Source organism: Eublepharis macularius, chromosome 2, assembly GCF_028583425.1.
Source record: "Eublepharis macularius isolate TG4126 chromosome 2, MPM_Emac_v1.0, whole genome shotgun sequence".
In the NCBI taxonomy this organism is placed as follows: Eukaryota; Metazoa; Chordata; class Lepidosauria; order Squamata; family Eublepharidae; genus Eublepharis; species Eublepharis macularius.
In genome coordinates, this window is record NC_072791.1 from 11,496,740 (window position 1) to 11,515,666 (window position 18,927).

At 42.6% G+C, this 18,927-nt stretch overlaps 1 protein-coding gene across 1 annotated transcript; it reads right to left on the bottom strand.

Annotated features, from left to right (window-relative positions):
• Window positions 1-201: 201 nt before the first annotated feature.
• Window positions 202-17,279, bottom strand: LOC129324686 (microtubule-associated tumor suppressor 1 homolog A-like). Its single transcript, XM_054972055.1, has 8 exons — window positions 17,207-17,279; window positions 15,105-15,190; window positions 12,709-12,820; window positions 7,384-7,519; window positions 5,469-5,697; window positions 3,920-4,042; window positions 975-1,084; window positions 202-349 (listed from the first exon to the last, which is right to left on the bottom strand). Exons 1-8 carry the CDS (start codon window positions 17,277-17,279, stop codon window positions 202-204), a joined length of 1,017 nt encoding a protein of 338 aa, XP_054828030.1.
• Window positions 17,280-18,927: the final 1,648 nt, after the last annotated feature.

Here is an 18,927-nt window from a genome sequence, read left to right on the forward strand (position 1 = left end):
TACCTTTGCTCAGAATGACCCGGAACATCGCGCAAAAAACGCGGAAGATCGCGTTTTCTCACGCGAGTTAACACGATCTTCCGCAGTTTTTGTGCAATGTTCCGGGTTGTTCCGAGCAAAGGTAAGCCGTGTGGAAACGGCCCTGCAGTCCCAGATACTGTGATTGTGTACTGCTGGATGGAAGGGAGCCACATTCTTCATTTATCTTTCTTTTTGGTTTTTCATATTTTCAAAGCCTGTTTGTGTTACGACTCTTGGACTTTTTACCTCTGTCAGCTGCTTAAGCAGAGCCTCTTTTGACTCATTAAACTGTGCATCCATGCCAACTACGCTGTTTTGAAGATCCACTCTAAAAAACAAAACGAAGAAATTACGGTTCGTTTTTGTAATCAAAGACATGAGACAGAATCCATTGGATGTTACCAGGCTGTGATATTTGTAGGTTCCCAGTAAGCATTAATTGTAGTCTTTTAAAAACATTTAATTATCAGCACTGTGGAAATACAGACTTTAAAAAACCCATTCATGGCTGAACAGACATAAAAATGACAGTGAAGCTGAGTGACCAAAGACAGGGAACTCAAAAGATTTTGCTTCAGTATGCAATTTATAAGACGACTAGGAGGAAACACAGTAAAGGTTTATAAAATCATGGTATGGAGAGATGTGGGCTTTGACCCTTGGAACATGTTCCATGCGTGCCACAGAGTGTGCTCTTCTTCTGCTAACTTTCTTTTGCACAAGGGCCCACTGAAAGCCACTGATCTTGTACAAATGGAAGTTTTAGCAGAAGCGTGCTCCACAGCAGAGGTTATCTAATAAGCACAGAACTTGATCATAGGATCCAAACCAGAATATTGTTTTTGTACCTCTCATAATTCAGAAGCAATGATCAGTACACTGAACTGAATGGAACCTGGGGATATTTAATATCAGTCTTATGAAAACGTAATCGGGAAGCAGATCTTCCTTACTTCTTTTGGAGGATCTTCTGTTTTTCAGCTTTTTTCTTCTCCAATTCCTTTAGTAAACGTTTGATAGTCTCAAAAAGCTTGGCCAGCTCTTCCCTCCCAGTAACAATGGCCTATTAAAATGTAAACGCAAAACAAAAGCCACAGCTTTATGACTAAGGTGACAAGTGTACATAAAGCTCCTGTTAAAGAATCAAAAGAAACAGACGAATAGCCCTTCTGGTGCAGTATTCTTCTTCCCTCTGTGGCTGTCCAGAAGCCTTGGAAGGCCCTCAATGGGGGATGCAGAGGTCAAAGCCTCCTCCTTTTTATTTTAAAATATTTGTATCAAACCCCGGCCATCCAGAACTCCCCACTGTCGCAGGACATACGGCATGTGCCAACAAAGATAGTTCCACATCATCTAAGGAATGCCTCCTCTTCTATCACATCAGCTGTTGAAACAGAATTATGAAGGACACAGATCGGCAATTGTCTCCAGCTTCAGTGCAATCCCTGTAGGCACAATCCGTTTATATGGATTCTATCCTCATGTTAACAGCCAGGAAAAAAACAGAAAAAGTTGGGGTGGGGGGATTTTTGTAGACTTTTCATTTTTCCAACAAAAATGGGGAAATTTGGGGGGACCGTAGGAGAAAAAAACTTGAGATATTTCTGTCCAAATAATGTACTTCCTTTTGTTTACTACAGGACTTGTTTTCTAACTTCAACTTTTACCTCTCAATTAGCAAAAAATAAAGATATATGTGCTGTGCTAGTGTAGGATGCAACAGTTTTCAATTCTATCTTAAATGTTGGGCATACTTCCAATTTTTCCTATAAAAATGAAGATATGCAAATAATATAAATAATGTAAATTTGGATAGGAGCTCAGATTGACAGAGGTTACTGAAATGTTGTTTATTTTAAGTCTTAAACTTTCTGAAATGGAAATATACATTATTTAATTTGATTAGTTTAGTATAGTTAGCATAGTTTGGTGCATTGTAGAACAGTATTATCAGAATTGACATGTACAGATCATGGTGTGTTCCAGGGCTTTTTTTTTCTGCCGGAACGTGGTGGAACGGAGTTCCGGCACCTCTTGAAAATGGTCACATGGCTGGTGGAGCTAGCAGCACGGAGGGCAATCTAAACTCCCCTCTGTATGGAGATCAGGGGGCAGGGCCACCAGCCATGTGACAATTTTCACCGAGAGCGATTTAAACTTTAAAAAACTCCCCCTTTGTTCTTGCTGACCCAAAGTGACATCATTGTGTGGTCCTGGGAGCATGCACGGACTTTGCGCTTGCACATGTGGTACCAGGGGCACTACCTCCTGCTAAGAGTTGCCCCCTGTGCTGAAACCAACTGAGCTCCACCACCACTTTTCCCAGAAAAAAAAAGCCCTGGTGTGTTCTATGCTATTGGTTTGGAAGTAGGAGTGGTACAGCAGCAAATATTGTTAAATACTTTATAATAATATTTTTGGTGTTTGGTTTAACAGCAAGACATAGTGGAAGAGAGAGGAAATGACTCTGAGAACAGTTGTGGGCTTGAACATGATATTCAAATGATGTATGGTGATTGTGCTCTAGATAATCTGTGTAAAGGGTATCCCAATCTTCCCTTAGTGTAATGGGTATTTCTGTTTATACTTTTTTTTTCCTGTATCCCTTCTGTTGTCTAGAAGATAAAAATAAAAAAAGATGTTATACTTTTAAATTCCCAAAATATGCCAAATAGTACAATTTTATATGCTAAGTTCTAAATGATGTATCGCATCTTGTTAAATCAGTAAAATTAGGTTTGATAGGAGATCAAGCATTGCATATATTTCAATTTTCCACCCAAATTCAATTTTTTTCTGGGGGGAAAAGAGGGAGGAGGGTTTTTTTTTCCTATGGCTTCCACATTTCTAGATACTTCACATCTCTATCAGCACCATCAGTTATTCACATAAGATTACCTTACTGAGAAAACTACAATCCATTGACAGCTTCCCAGGAAACGTTATCCTGACTGCCATAAGAGTCTCCGTATACTAAAGTTCCACACACAGATGGACTACAAGTCATCAGAAGCAATATCCTTGATGGCGCCTCTGCAGCCCTTGCTACCAGGCTTTGCCCTTTTGTCCCCACCCACGACGACTTCAGATATGAACCTGTCTGACCTCTGCAGTTCTCATGCAAAGCCCTGCTTCAGACGCCGCTGCCTTCTGAGATTAGGTACATGGCAACCCAAGAGAGGGCCTTCTCAGTCATGGCCCCATAACTCTGCAACTCCCTCCCCAGGGAGACTCGCCTGTCCCCTTCTGTTGCCTTTTCCCACCAACTTACTTGTTTTCTCACATCCCCTCAGTGATGCTTCCTTCCTGCCCAATGTTTTAACTGCTGAATGTTTTCATATGCATATTATCTCTGCTTTTGTTTTAATGATGTTTTTGTTAGTTTTAATGGTTTTTAAGATGTGATTTTTATTATGTAGGTCTTAATTTGTTAGTCTTCTTGGTAGCCCTGATGAGGGCAGAAAGGCAGGGTATAGATTTCGTATATAAAATGAATAAATAAAAAAAATAGCGAATTACAAAACAAGACACTGTAGTGAGTGCAGGAAAAAACATATGATAAACAGTGGAGTAGACTACAGCCCTGTTCCTCTTCTAAAGCAGGGTCCTCCAGGATCCCTGCATTCTGCTACAGATCTAATTCCTTTTATAAAAATGTCTCCTTGAACAATTCTGTTTTACATAGTTTGAGGGATGACAGAAGTACGAGAGCGCCTTCCTGGATTCCTCAGGCAGACAATTCCACAAGGTGGGGGCCACAACTGAGAATGCACGTGTACAGGCAGCTACAAATCTTACCCATTCCCATGGTGGCAACTTCAGAAAGTTTTACTTATTAAAGCAAAGATCTGAATTAAACACATAGGGGTTCATTACTCGGAGACAGAATATCTCTGACCTTATTCCTTTCTGCAACTTCTTCCTCAAAAGCTTGCAATATAATCAACGATGCTTCGTAATCCAGCCTCTTTTTGGCTGTCTCAAGTTTTTTGGCCTTCAGTTTGCTTTGGAGCTCTGCAATCTACAAACACAAACAACATGGATTCAGACAAAACCTCCATGCAGCTGTCTTGTTTAAGCCTTTGTATTTTTCCACTTTGGCTTCCAACTTAATTTTAGTGCCTCTCTCTGAAATCTCTGTGGCTTGAGGGTTATGTACCACTTCACCTGCTAGTCCACATGGATAGAAAGTTTGGGAATCCCCTCTTTTATTGTTTTGCTTATTAAAATATTTCTACTCTGTCCTTCCACGAAGGCTTAAATCAGCTTTTTAAAAGTACGCAAGAGTCCTTAACAGCAGCAGAATGAAACAGCCACTGCTGGGGCTCTGTTCGCTTTTGCGGATCCTAGTCGGATGACAGCTATTCCTGTTTCCATCCGAAATCCAGGCCAAAACATTTGTGCACCCTTGATTAAGAACAATGCCTTCACTGCAATTTATTTATTTATTTATTTAGAAAATGTTTGTGCTGCCGCTTCAGGAACCTGCCCAACAGAGCATAAAAATTATACAAATGCAAACTGCCCAAGGGAGTATAAAAATTATACAAATGCAACATTAAAATATATTAATTAAAATCCCACATATTCTTTTAAAAAAGCCCAGCTTCAAAACACAGACAGTTAAAAAAAAGGCCACTGGCAGCTTAAAATTATTACCAGTTTGCACACTAAAATAGTAATAAAAGATCAACCCCTTTTTTAAAAGCCTGGTGAACAGAAACATTTTGGCCTGGCGCCTAAGAGAAAGCAACATAGGTGCCAAGCAAAGCTCCAGGAGGAGGGAATTCCATAAGCAGGTTGCTGCTACTGAAAAAAGCCTGTCTCTGGTTGCCACCTGTCTCACCTGAGAAGACAGGAGCACAGAGAGCAGGGCTTGTGAGGCAGATCTTAACTGGCAGGCTGGACTGTATGAGAGGAGACAGTCCTTTAAGCACACTGATCCCAAGCCATTTATGGATTAAAGGTACGAGCCAGCATTTTGAATTGTGCCCAGAAACAAACGGGCTGCTAGTGCAGATCTTTACAGCGTTGGGGGTGATACGGTCCCTGCATCCCACCCATAACAGCCTAGCTGCTGCATTTTGGACGAGCCAAAGTTTCCAGATTGCTTTCAAAGGCAGCCCCACATAAAGGGCATCACAGTAATCTAAGCTAGATGTAATCAGAGAATGGAGCACCATGGCCAGATTATTTTTTTAAAGGAAAGGTGGATAATGAGTGTAAAGGCTTTTTAGTTCAGTAACAGAGCAGGTACTTTCTGCATATGAGTCCCTTTGATTCCTGGCATCTCCCATCAAGGTTATCTCAGAAAGCCAGGCTGCAAATAGCCTTTCCCAACTTGGTGGAGGCCTGCTTTTGTGACCACTTGCTAGGGGGTGGGCTTTGCCCAAAGGCCTGACTAAAGCAACTCCTTATATCCCACTGTGTGTCTCCCGATATCATACCAGGCTCTCTAGTAATCCATGCTGTTCCATAAACACCGACATCTCATTTGTCCTTTTTTTCTCCAGTTCTTCAATGGCATTGACCTGCCAAGCAGTTTCCTCCTCTTCATCTTTTTTCATATTGCGAAGTTCATTGATCTGAATGTTCATGCCATGCTTTGCTGCCATATGCTGGTTCAGAAGGCTGATCGTTTCTTCATGTTTGCTCCCGAATCCCTTTTGCTCCTCGCTGTCGAAAGAAAGAGATGGAATGTGCACAGGTGTCCCACTTCCCTTGCAGCAGCCCGTCGCTTTGTTAGGCAAGGCAGGCACCATGGAAACAGCCTTCTTTTGAACTCTGCGGCATCCGCAACGGATATCCATCTTATTTACCGTATCTATAGCGGTCCGCCTTTCTCACAGATTTGTACTCTTCATTTTTGATCATTTCAGGAAATTATGTCAGTCGTCTCAAGTTAGCCAGGTGTGGTGGGGGGGCGGTGAGGGGGATTGCCAAGGAGTCGGCAGAGGCAAGAGAGGGCTGGCAGAGAACCCTTCCTCTCCCCCAGCAATCCCACAGAGCTCTGTTTTTTGAAAACTACAGTTCCCAGTTAAAATTGCTTCGCTGGACGCTTGAATGAAAACTTGCCTGTTATCTCACCTAGCTTGGCCCTTGACAGAGGCCTTTTCTGGGTACCTCTACCAACTGGAGTGAGGCTGATGGTGATTGCTGGGGAGCTGTGTCTCTGGAACCTCTTCCCTCTAAGCGATTCACCTGGCACGTTTCCTTTTGGCATTCAGGCACCAGGTGATTTTTTAAAAAATCATTTGGCTTTCGATCATTTCTGCTGAACTTGCCGGCTGTTAATCCACCCTTTGAACCTTGTCCACTGCTTTCGTTTAAAAAAAGTTTTCAGCCAACTCTGTTTTGCTTTATTTGCCTCTAGTGGGCTTATGATTGTTGCCTTATCATTTATTGGCTGCCATCTCGTTTTTTTATTTCTTGCTTAGTTAATCTCTTGATTTCATTGCATGAATTTACTGATGTGAGCCACTGTAATATTGTGGGGGAGATACAAATATTTTATTAGAGCCAGTGTGCTGTAGCGGTTACAGTATTGGATTAGGATCTGGGAGACCCAGGTTCAAATCCCCATACCCACATAATGGGTGACTTCGGGCCAGTCACACAACATTCAGCCTAATCTACCTCACAAGTGTGTTGTAGGGATAAAATGGAGGGCAGGAGATGTAAGCTGCTTTCGGTTCCCATTGGGGAGACAGGCAGCATATAAATGAAGCCAACAATAATACATAAGTAACAGTAATGTCTTAAACAGAAAAACAAAACACTCATTCCTTCCCATGATGACACAGTTTGCCTAAATGTACAGGGCTTATACAGATCACTGAATCCAGTTTTTCTTGGCCCAGGGTTTCTATTTCTTAAAAAAAAAACAGGATACTTCCTCCTCCCTCCCCTTCCAACAAAATGGGGTAGACAAACACACCTAACACACAGGCAAGACAGAAGCAGCTAACATTTGTAGCTGGTTCTAGCTGTACCGTGCAAATCAGAACACAATTCTACCAGGAACACATCCCACCGAAAGCATGGCTGCAAGGCACAGTGTTGCAGCCTGTCTTTTGGATAAGGATGATCCCTGTAACATTTCTAGCAATCTGTTGGGGAGGAAGGAAGAACAGACCCCAACTGAGGTCCCGCTCATGTACTCCCCAAATGAGGTACAGTGCACCCCACTTAGTTTCTGGAACACTTGTGGTTCCCATTCCATAGGTCTTTCACAACCTGCTGTTTGTAGTGGCATTCCGCCATCTCATCCTGCCTGACTTTTATGCAAGGGTACAGGGGGACCAGAAAGCCAAACTATTTCCTCGATGACTTCCCAATTGTATCTGAACAAGTCATACCTACCACAGCGCAAAATTGCGTTCTTCAGACAGGCGCTGCTTTGAACACGTCTGTTCTACAGCGGAGATAATTTCTTGCAAGGACAGCTCAATCTCATGTATCTTAGTGAATCGAAAGTGGTGGGCAGCAGCTACAAGTGCTAGAATAAAAAAAAAACACCAAGTAAACAAGACACATCTCCTCGAAGACATGATGCCAACTGTCATGATCGGCAGGGGGGGCTTCCCTCCTCCCTCTGGATCACTGATGCCTCCTGATAGCATGTCACTACCCAAAGTAAGCAGGCTTGAGCAGAAGGCCTGTGAGTGAGGACATGGTGGCACAACTTAACCAAAGAAAGGTCTTTACTGAACTACAGAGAAGATAGAGAGCACAGAGTATATAGCAGGGGTGGCCAAACTCGCTTAATGTAAGAGCCACATAGAATAAACATCAGATGTTTAAGAGCTGTAAGACATGACACATTGAAGTGACTTCAGAAGAGGAAATGGGTTTGGGGGAGTGTCCTGAAAGTGACATCACAGGAAGGGGTGGGGTTTGGTGCAGTATGTGGGAAATGATGTTATTGGAAGGGGTGGGGCTTGGGAAGAACCATCACCTGACCTTTGACCTGGAAGTGATATCACAAACATGATGTCACACCCTTGCTAGACACAACCCCCAAAGTCTCCTGGCTCCACCCCCAAAGTCCTCAGGTATTTTCTGAGTCAGAACTGGCAACCCCAATGTTTTTACTGAAAATACAGTATGAAAGACATGGAAAGAAAGGGAGGAAGTGAAAGACATAGAAAAACAGAAGGAAGGATGGAATGGGAGGGAGGGAAAGTCAAAGAAAGAAAGAAAGAAAGAAAGAAAGAAAGAAAATTAAAATAAACTTTACGGCCACAGCAACGCTCAGAGACTTCCGGGAGCCGCGTGATATGTATAGAAGAGCCACATGCAGCTCCTGAGCTGCAGTTTGGCCACCCCTGGTATATAGGAGAAACTACCTTGCACTAGGCTTGCAGTTAAGTAAAAGAAAAGAACAGAAAGTTGCTAATGTCTAACTATCATGTTGAGAGTTACCAAATATTACCTGAGACATCCCCTGCTGGGATGGGCATTTCGTGCTAAGGGAAGGCCTGTCCTTTCAGAGCCTCCATTTTCCATTCCCTTCAGAGCCACCAAAGCACACACAAAACAAGCCCCTTCATATTCTCCTCCATAGCTAAACTGGCCCCTGGTTAATTGGCACATGTAGGCCACAAAGTCCGTTTTATGATGGCACGGAAAAACAAGCAACATACCATTATTTATCCCAAGGATCTCAATTACACACACCTTTCAAGGAGAGGTGTCAGGTTGAGCAAATGGTGTTTTAATTGCCCTGCCCTCTCTCCTTCCTGCTTCTACCCCTGGGCTGGATTTGAAAAGGTGAATCACAGGACACTTTGACACAAAAAGGCCTATGTCCCAATCCATGACACTCACACTCCCAGAGGAGGGTTTCTGTCCCATCTGAGCCCCTGAATAGCAGTCACCTTGAAGTGGCAAAGTCAAACCTCCTCCATTCAAAGGGGCACCATGACTCTATTCTAAGGGGGGCAAATTGTGGAGAAGCTGATCCATTGTCAGGGGCGAACTCTGAATTTAGGAAGAAAGAACAGCAAAAAGGGGGGGAAACAACAACCCTGCAAACCAAGGGTGACCAAGAAGGGTGTGACAAAATAAAATATTTAAAATTATTGAACTAAATTATAACTAAAAATATGAATGAGAAAAACTGGTATAAAATTTAATAAATCAAATAGAAATACAAAAGTAAGAATAAAAACATCCTCAATATGGTTCTTCATATAAGTACTAAAACCTTGTGTATATGATATATTGTCGAAGGCTTTCACGGCCGGAGAACGTTAGTTGTTGTAGATTTTCCAGGCTGTATTGCCGTGGTCTTGGCATTGTAGTTCCTGACGTTTTGCCAGCAGCTGTGACTGGCATCTTCAGAGGTGTAGCACTGAAAGACAGAGATCTCTCAGTGTCAATGTGTGGAGAAGATGTTAGCAGGTAATTTATATCTACTCAGGAAGGTGGGTTTGGGCTCAGCCATCTTGTAAGAGTTTCCCAGGTTTTGGCATGCTAATGGGGGGAAGCTTCACTGTATCCTGAGGAGGTTCTTTTATGTATGGATTGGTGGTTTATATGCTAATCTTATCTGTAGGGCTATTGTAAGATGTGGGGTATTTTGTTAGTCTGGTGTTTTTCAGGACTGGAAACCATGCCCTATTCATTCTTAAACTCTCTTCTTTCCTGTTGAAATTGTGCTTATGCTTATGATGTTCAATGGCTTCCCTGTGCAATCTGACAAAGTAATTGGATGTGTTGTCCAGTATTTTAGTGTCCTGGAATATGATATTGTGTCCTGTTTGAGTTAGGCTATGTTCAGCCACTGCTGATTTTTCAGGTTGGCCAATGTCTTTCGTGTTCTTTTATTCTTGTTTGGATGCTACGCTGTGCGGTCCCGATGTAAACTTGTCCACAGCTGCAGGGTATACAGTATACCCCTGCAGAGGTGAGGGGGTCTTTACTGTCTTTTGCTGATTGTAGCATCTGTTGTATTTTTCTGGTGGGTCTGAATACTGTTTGTAGGTTGTACTTTTTCATCAGTTTTCCCATCTGATCAGTGATTTCTTTGATATATGGCAAAAACACTTTTCCTGTAGGAGACTGTTTTTCCTTGGTTTTTTTATTCATCCTTGGTTTAATCGCTCTTCTGATTTCATTTCTGGAGTAGCCATTTGCTTGAAGTGCGTGGTTTAGATGATTAATTTCCTTGTTGAGTAAGTGTAGTTCACATATCCGTCTTGCACAGTCTACTAATGTTTTTATTATGCCTCTTTTCTGTCAAGGGTGGTGATTGGAGTTTTTGTGTAAGTACAGATCCCTGTGAGTTGGTTTCCTAATTGAGGAATTGAGGTTGGTGACCTAACTGAAAGTTTGCTTTGCGGATGACCAAGGATATCTAGAAATGGGAGTTTACCCTCGATTTCTTTTTCCATGGTGAATTGTATGTTCGGATGGATATCGTTGAGGTGGTTTAAAAACTCCATGAATTCTTCCTCACCATGGCTCCAAATGATAAAGGTATCATCCATGAACCGGAACCAGACTGTAGGTTTGTGGGGTGCTGATTCTAAAGCTGTTTTTTCAAAATGTTCCATGTAGAAGTTTGCTATAAGCGGGCTGAGAGGGCTTCCCATGGCCACCCCATCCATCTGTTCATAGAATTCGTTATCCCATTGGAAGTAACTGGATGTCAGACAATGGTGGAATAAGGCTGTTATATCCTCTGGAAAGATCTGATTAATAAGTGTGATTGTGTCTTTTACCGGAACCTTAGTAAAAAGGGATACAACATCAAAAGTGATGAGTATGTCCTGTGGATTGAGTTTCAGAGAACTGATTTTGTTGATGAAATGTGCTAAATCTCTGATGTAAGACATGGTTTTTCCGATGTGGTCCTGTAGAAGATTGGCCAGACATCATTATTCTACCAGCTGATAAAGGCAATGCCACAGTGATCATGAAAACAGAAGAATACAAAAGAAACATTAAGGAACTTCTGGACCCTTCCACATACAAAAAACTAAAACGAAATCCAGCCTGCAAAATCACCAGGCTAACAAATGTGCTGATCAAGAATTCCTCACTTCATCCCAACATGTACAGAAAATGGTTGTTGTGGGTTTTCCGGGCTGTATTGCCGTGGTCTTGGCATTGTAGTTCCTGACGTTTCGCCAGCAGCTGTGGCTGGCATCTTCAGAGGTGATGCCAGCCACAGCTGCTGGCGAAACGTCAGGACCTACAATGCCAAGACCACGGCAATACAGCCCGGAAAACCCACAACAACCATCGTTCTCCGGCCGTGAAAGCCTTCGACAATACATGTACAGAAAACTATGCAAGACAGAAGCACAGCCACCACGACTATATGGACTCCCTAAAATTCATAAGGATTCAGTCTCACACCGACCCATCGTGAGTGCCATTGGTTCCCCGACATATGAATTAGCTAAACATCTGTCCAATCTTCTACAGGACCAGATCGAAAAAAACACATCTTACATCAAAGAACATCTCATTGCCTATGTAGTGGTGGAGAGTACCTTCAAGTCACAGTTGACTTACGGCAACTCCTGGAGGATTTCATGGCAAGAGACTAACAGAGGTGGTTTGCTATTGCCTGCCTCTGCAACTCTGGTCTTCGTTGGAGGTCTCCCATCCAATTATTAACCAAGGCTGACCTTGCTTAGCTTCTGAGATCTGACGAGAACAGGCTCACCTGGGCTATCCAGGTTAGGGCCATTGCCAATGTACAGAACAAAAAACCCAAACTTGTTTCAGCCCAAAGGCCTTCTTCAGCAGTATGAAAATTTCACGAACATCAACCTCATTCCATAAATCATACATGATCTAGCATACAATAAACACTGAAAAGAAATTTAAGATAACATGGAATGAATTCAATAGAATTCTGCCCCAGAACAGCATGAAATAAAGTCAGGGCAATCCATCAAAGTAGTTGTTATTCTTTTGCCCATATATCTTATACAGCCTGGTCAAAAATGTATAAAATTCAAGATAAAATTCAAGTGCTGGATATCAGCCAAAGATATAACAGGGATTTTCCCCCATTTCAATGAGTTTGTCACAGAGTTCTCACTTTTTTGAGTCTCATAACCTCCAATAGTGTTTACTGATCCTTCTGTAAAAATGTAAGAAGAGTACTGCTGGATCAGACCAGTGGTCCATCTAATCCAGCATCCTGTTTCACACAGCAGCCAACGTAGTTGGCCTCGCGTCAACAAAAAACCCCTAAAATTCTGTGACTTCAGTGTCCATATTCTGACATTGAAATAAATGGTGTAAATTCAGTAAAACTGCAGTTGGCTTGGTTGAAATGAATGCCCCTTTGGCTTACAAATGCTTTACACTTTGGGCCAAACTAGACATTTGCTTTTTTAAAAGTCTGGTATAGGTTCCCTGGACAGTTCACTGCAACCACACAGCAGCTGCGGAGAACAGCTGTTTAAAAATAAAACAGAGCCTGTTTGGGCTTGGAACCTGCCATTGGGAGAGGAAGAGCTCCTGCCTCCCGCCCATCTGTCTTCCCTTACCAAAACAGCTCTGGGGCAGAGTTTTTCCCCTTTTTCTGGTGCTCCATGGGTACAGAATACTACACATGGAGGAACCTAGACTCAACTCTCTTGGAAAGCAAGCAGCTAATTTGGCCTTTTATATACTCTTTGACACACTTTTATGTTTTGGAACAAGTTTACTTGGAAGTACCTTCAAACTCTTCCATGACCATCTGCGGGATTCCTTTGAGTCTGATACGGAGATTACAGTTTTTGATGGTTTCCTCTTCCAACAGGTCAACTATATGTTTCTTTTCTTCCTCCTTGAAATTGGTAGACACCAGGTCAAAGGACAAAGTTGAAAGAGGTGCCTGTCTATTAAATGATGTACAACTCCACTTAACTTTAATAGTCTAGACATATATACAACTGGAGTCACCCCACCATGGAGTCGCATTCACCACGTTATTGACACACTTGTCATTTTTTCTTGAGGACTAAGATAAGGAGAAACAAGTTCCTCAAGACTGAATACACAGAAGGCTAATTAGCCAAGCTCCTCGGACATCATAAAGCACCTTCCCTCTCTTCTCCCTGAAGAAGTTTTCAGTTTAAAAGCAAACAATTCAGTTGTGATGCTGTGATTTTCATCAGGACCCATATCAGAACTGAAATTTATTACCATACATGTTTGCTCTTGGTTGACCTGGCCTTACCTAGCCCAACACCCTACCCTACTACAGTACTCGAGCTCCATGCCCCTCTCCAAATACTATCTTCTCCTGCATAATTAACCAGAAACTCTTCCCTGAGACTCTGAGTAGACACTGATATCCTGGAGACTGCCTGCTCAGTGTGTGGTTTGGAATAGATTGCTCCAATTATATGATTCCAGGGTGGGTCAGAGCACTCATTCCAGGATAGAGACAGATTGTCAAACAGACAATTGATTGTATTGTAGTACTCGGTGCAATCCACCTTGAGTCCCTGCAAGAAAGGTGGTTTATAAATAACAGATACTTAGATAAACGGATACACAGACGGACAGATATGCCTGTCACATAGCCTTTGTAAACCATTTTGTCTGCTGGCAGCTAGTAGATTTCTCAGACACAACCAGTTTGATTGCCAGTTGCTAACAGATATTTTTTAATCTTTCCAGACAAAGCCTCTTGTGTTCCATTTGCAATACAGGGTTGAGCATTATTTTTTAAAAAACCATTTTGAAGTGTTCGGTGAGCTTCAAATTCACTACAGTGCACTGTTTGAAATGCCGGTAGTGGTTTCATCAGCGCTGTCTTTTCCCACCCAGTTCCAGTGCATTCTGGTTTTTTTTTACAAATAGCAATTAGCTCTGTAGCATTGTAATGATAAGTGTAGCAGGTTCGTTTTTAAAAAAGTAAGTCTGAAGCCCCTTCCCTTGTGGAGATATAAGGAAAAAGGCAAATCTCTGCAAGGGAATGGGCCAGTGACATACTTTTTTAAAAATGAAATGAAAGCTGGGAATTCAGAGAACTTGCTACACCTATCATTGCAGCGCTATAGTACTATAGCAATATTTTAGTGCCAATATTTTTAAATACAAAATCCCTGGTGGCCTAGAGGAGGGGGGAAGCCACTTCCTGCACCAGAAACAGCAGCAGTGTTTGAAATGGCCACACTGATTCACATATGGTTCATAAACAGATGTAAATGCTGTCTGAAACTGCCGCCCGCACATCGCTTTACACAAAGTTGGGGCAGCAACGGGTAACAAACAAATTAAAACAGAAATGTGAAAGCGGCCTTAGATAGACAGACTCATGGTTATAGATATACAGACAAACTGACAAGATATGTGTATTGTCGAAGGCTTTCATGGCTGGAGAACAATGGTTGTTATGGATTTTCCGGGCTGTATAGCCGTGGTCTTGGCATTGTAGTTCCTGACATTTCACCAGCAGCTGTGACTGGCATCTTCAAAGGTGTAGCACCAAAAGACAGAGATAGTGTCAGATATGTGGCTGGCTGGCTGGACAGACGGACAGACAGCCAAACATGGACCTGAAGATTTGTTTTTTATTAGCTCTATACTGTTTTCCAGTGTTCTCAAAAAAACTGAACAATAACACAGGACCAATAAAACCCACAAAAGTATATAAAACCAGAAAAAAATCCCAGGGTTTAGGCACTATTACAATAAAGCTCCAGTTTCTGCCCACCACCACCCTCCTTTGGCTCAGTAGTGGCACAGCCAAGCAGCGGCTGCTGCCCTGACCCTAACTGGTACTTGGGCTTGTACACAGAGAGGCAGCCCTTCAGCAATGGGGGAGCCCAAACTGCAAAGAGGTGTAAAAGTTAAAATCAGCCTCTTCTTCCGAACGTGGATGATCTGAACATTTCCTAACAAAGGCTCTCTCAGGATACTGCTTTTGGGGATACATTTAAATAAAGCGCTAGAAATGGTACAGGATGTGGAAAGGGCTGCCTGCCTGTTAAACAGTACCTCTGCAGCTCTGGGAAACCTAGCTCTGAATGCAGTGCAAGCCCTTCATAATTACATCAGGCACAAGCTTGGTAACCAGAGAAATGCAAACAACTTCCCTCTAGACATGCTCCTTTGCTTACCAGCTCCTTAATGGCTTTAATAGCATCTTCCAAGTGTTGCACTGTTCCCTTGTTGAACACAAGTCCTTCATTTTGCAGTTGTTTTTCTAAAGAAAATTAAACACCACAAAAGTCTTTGTATCTTGGAAAATCTCTCTTTAAACCACTGGGCGATCTATAACTAGATTCATGTATATAACATTATAAATCCGACTCAGCATGTCCTTTATGTAAGGTCCCTGAGCCGGCTTCCATTTTTAGCCAGCATCATCCTCAACATATGCTCAACTAGTCCTCCTGACTCCTAACTTACAGAAATTCGCTTTGCCCTTTGTTAGAAGAAAACATAGCATGAATACACTTGGGGCACACTCCTTTCAAAATGAAATTTATTCCCAGAAACTCTAGCCTTGTGACATATCTACCAGTTTTGATTAAAAGCTACCATATTTACTTGAAAGGAAGGTCACCTTAAATGTAAGACCCCCAATTTTTTTTTTTACTGGACATAACTGTAACTTGAACATAAAAGTAAAATAACTCTCGTTTCTCTCTCTCTCCTTGATGGCATATGTGTGTGTGTGGGGGGGAATCTTGGAATAAATACTGTACTACTAACTGTTGGCATCTGTAGGACCAAAGCTGCGTCATCCACCATCTCTTCCCTCCCGTAACAGAACAGTAATCCGGATTCAGTATGCTCCAGACGTGAGATTTATATTCCTGAAGAGGAGGCTTTTGTACATCTGACATTAATCTAGTTTGCACTGGGTTTAGCTTTTAGAGAACAGATTACTGTACCTCTTTTAATAACATAGTAAATTTAAAAATATGTACTCCATTTAAAAAGAAACACAATTGGATACTCAAAGTCATGTCAGAGTTCACTGTTTTAGGATTGTTATTCTGTTCTTAATGGCTAGTTTTTAAGATTGACTTTAATATTGCTTTGTGGTTTTTTTATTATTTGTTTTTATTGTTTTTACTTATAAGCAGCCTTGAGCCCGTCTCTGGAGAAGCAGCATATACATTTTTCTAAATAGTGAAATAAACAATAACTATAAAATAAGAGGAGGGGAAAGCCATGCACTGCAACCTGAGTTCCTTTGAAATAATTGCAAGATTTAAACCAAGAAAATGTAAGGAATGCATTTTAAGTGATATACAATGCTATAATGTTAGTCATCTCAGACTGGCAAAGCTCATCTTGAATTGCTCATAATATATTGCAGGCGAATCAGCATAGATTAATCTCAGACTAGAATCTGAGAGAACGAGTTCAAATCCCTACTCTTCCACTGAAGCTTGGGCCACTCATGTACTCTCTGCATAGCCTACCTTGCAAGGTTGTTGTGAGGATAAACTGAAGAACAATAAAAGCTGCATTGGGGGGAAAGGGCAGGGGATTCATGAAGCAAAAAGCTAGGCTTGCCGGCTCCAGGTTGGGAAATTCTTGGAGATTTGGGGGGTGAAGCTTGGAAAGGGAAGGATTTGGGGAGGAGAGGAACCTCAGCAGGTTATAATCCCATAGAGTCCATCCTCCAAAGCAGCCATTTTCTCCAGGGGAGCTGTTCTCTATGGCCTGGAGATCAACTGTAATTCCTGGAGATCCCACCAGCCACCACCTGGAGGCTGGCAACCCTAATGCAAGCACAAAGTAAATGTTCAGTAATATTGCACACATTGCAAGTGAATTCATGGGTGTCTCCCCACTCACAGAAAAAAGTTTTAACTAAAAAACACTTGTTGTGTTTGTAAAACAACGCAAAGAATCGGACAGTCAATCTAGGCAGAGCCTACAGCAACATTCAGTGTGTATATCTGTGTGTGTGAGGGGGGGGGGGTGTCCTCATCGATATCATTCAGACGTGCGCGAAGAGTTCCGTGTCTGAAAAATTCCATTCTCAAGCTAGCAGTTTTTGGGAGGGGAAATGCTGAAACTCCGCTTCTGCCCTCAAGGAATGATCCTGCAGTGCTACACGAGACCGGTCCCACCGCTGTTTTTGCCCACGCTCCCACAGGGGACTTGCCAAGTCCGAGCCCAGCAAAACCTGGAAAGAACCGCAGTCAAGGAGCTGAGAAACCGCGGGATGGAGGAGCAGGAGAGGTCAGAAAGGGCTCACCCACTCCCCGAAGATGCTCCAGCGCCGCCGTGGCGGGCTCGGAGCAGCGCGACTCGAGCTCAGGAGGCGCCATCGCTGCCGAAACCAAACCAGGCCGCGCGGTTGCCACAGCAACCGCAGGCGGCCTAGTCGGGCGCCCCTCTGAAGAACTCCCTCGCGCCTGTTCCCAATGGCGAGCGGGCTGTTGAGAGCAAAAAAAACCCCGCAAGGACGACACTTTCTCCTCGCCTGCCCCTCCCCATTTAAAACGATTTTTTTTAAAAAAAAAATGTCAGGCGGCAACTGCCTCACTTCAACTGCCTCTATTTAAATGGCACCTGTTGCCAGGAAACAAATTAACCATTGTCTCTAAGGTTGCCTGCTTCCAGGTTGGGAAATTCCTGGAGATTTGGGGGATGGAGCCTTTGGGTAGGGGAGGGACCTTATTAGGGCACAATGTCATAGAGCCCACCCTCCAAAGCAGCCATTTTCTCCAGGGGAACTGATCTCTGTGGCTTGGAGATTAGTTGTCATTCTAGGAGATCTCCAGCTACCACCTGGAGGCTGGCAACCCGTCCCTTTTTCATCCTTTTGGATAAGAGTACTGGGAGGGGCTTTGGAGAGAGTCCCCTCCTTTAGTTATCTTGGTATCACTTTTAACTACAATCTATCATGGAAACCACATATTCAGGCTGCTCTGAAGGCTGCAAACATTTCATCAATGGCAATTAAAAAATTCTTTTACTCCAAAGGAGCAAAACATATACCAGCAGCCATTAGGATTTTTAATGCTAAGGTTATCCCACAGATACTTTATGGGTGTGGAGTGTGGATTGAAGGTGTATCCGACAACCTTGACACCCCTCTACACACATTTTTGAGGGAGATAGCGGCAGTCCCGAGATGCGTAGCAGGTACTGCACTTAGAGTCGAATTCGCCCAACCCTCAATTGAGAAGAGAGCATGGATTACAGCCTTTAAGTTGTTCTTGAACAAGGAAATTTACAAGGACAATTCAGGGAAAGTAGGTTTTGCACACTTGATCCCGCAGGATACCTATAAGAGTAGCCGAACTAATTTAATTAACCAGAAACTAAAAATTCTGGATATTGATATAACATCTTTACAGTCAAATGAGGCCCTAAGAGTTATAAAATTAAAACTAAAGGATCTCGATTACAGCAGTACTCTCCAGAGAGCCAGACGTACATGTTCGGGCTTATCCCTGGGACTTTCACCCCCAGAGGCTATTCCATCTTATTGCTATTCTTTAAAGATTCCAGCTCAACGCAGAGCCTTCACATTGGCTAGACTTAACTCCTTCCCCTCTAAAGTGCTTTCTGGTCGTTTCTCTGGACTCCCTTATTCTGAACGAGTTTGTGACTGTGGACAAGGAAAGTTAGAGACCTTGGATCATATAATAGTTTTTTGCCCTAAGTGGAGTAAGGAAAGAGAGAGATTTATTATTCCTATTATGTTAAAAGAAAAGCTTCCCTTCCTTCCTTGGGCAATCTCAGTGCTACTGTCTGATAACTTTCCTGACAATCAAACCTCTGCTATAGTGGCTTCCTTTTTAGCCACGGTGATAAAGAAACAAAATCTTCATGAGCTTAGATAGTTTAAAGTGATAATGACGAGTTATGTCTGTGTGAATTGGGTCTGTTCAAGTGTACAGTTCATATTTTGTTGGTGTTTGTATGGCTTATGGCTTCGGCCGGAAAAGCAATAAACAACAATAAAAA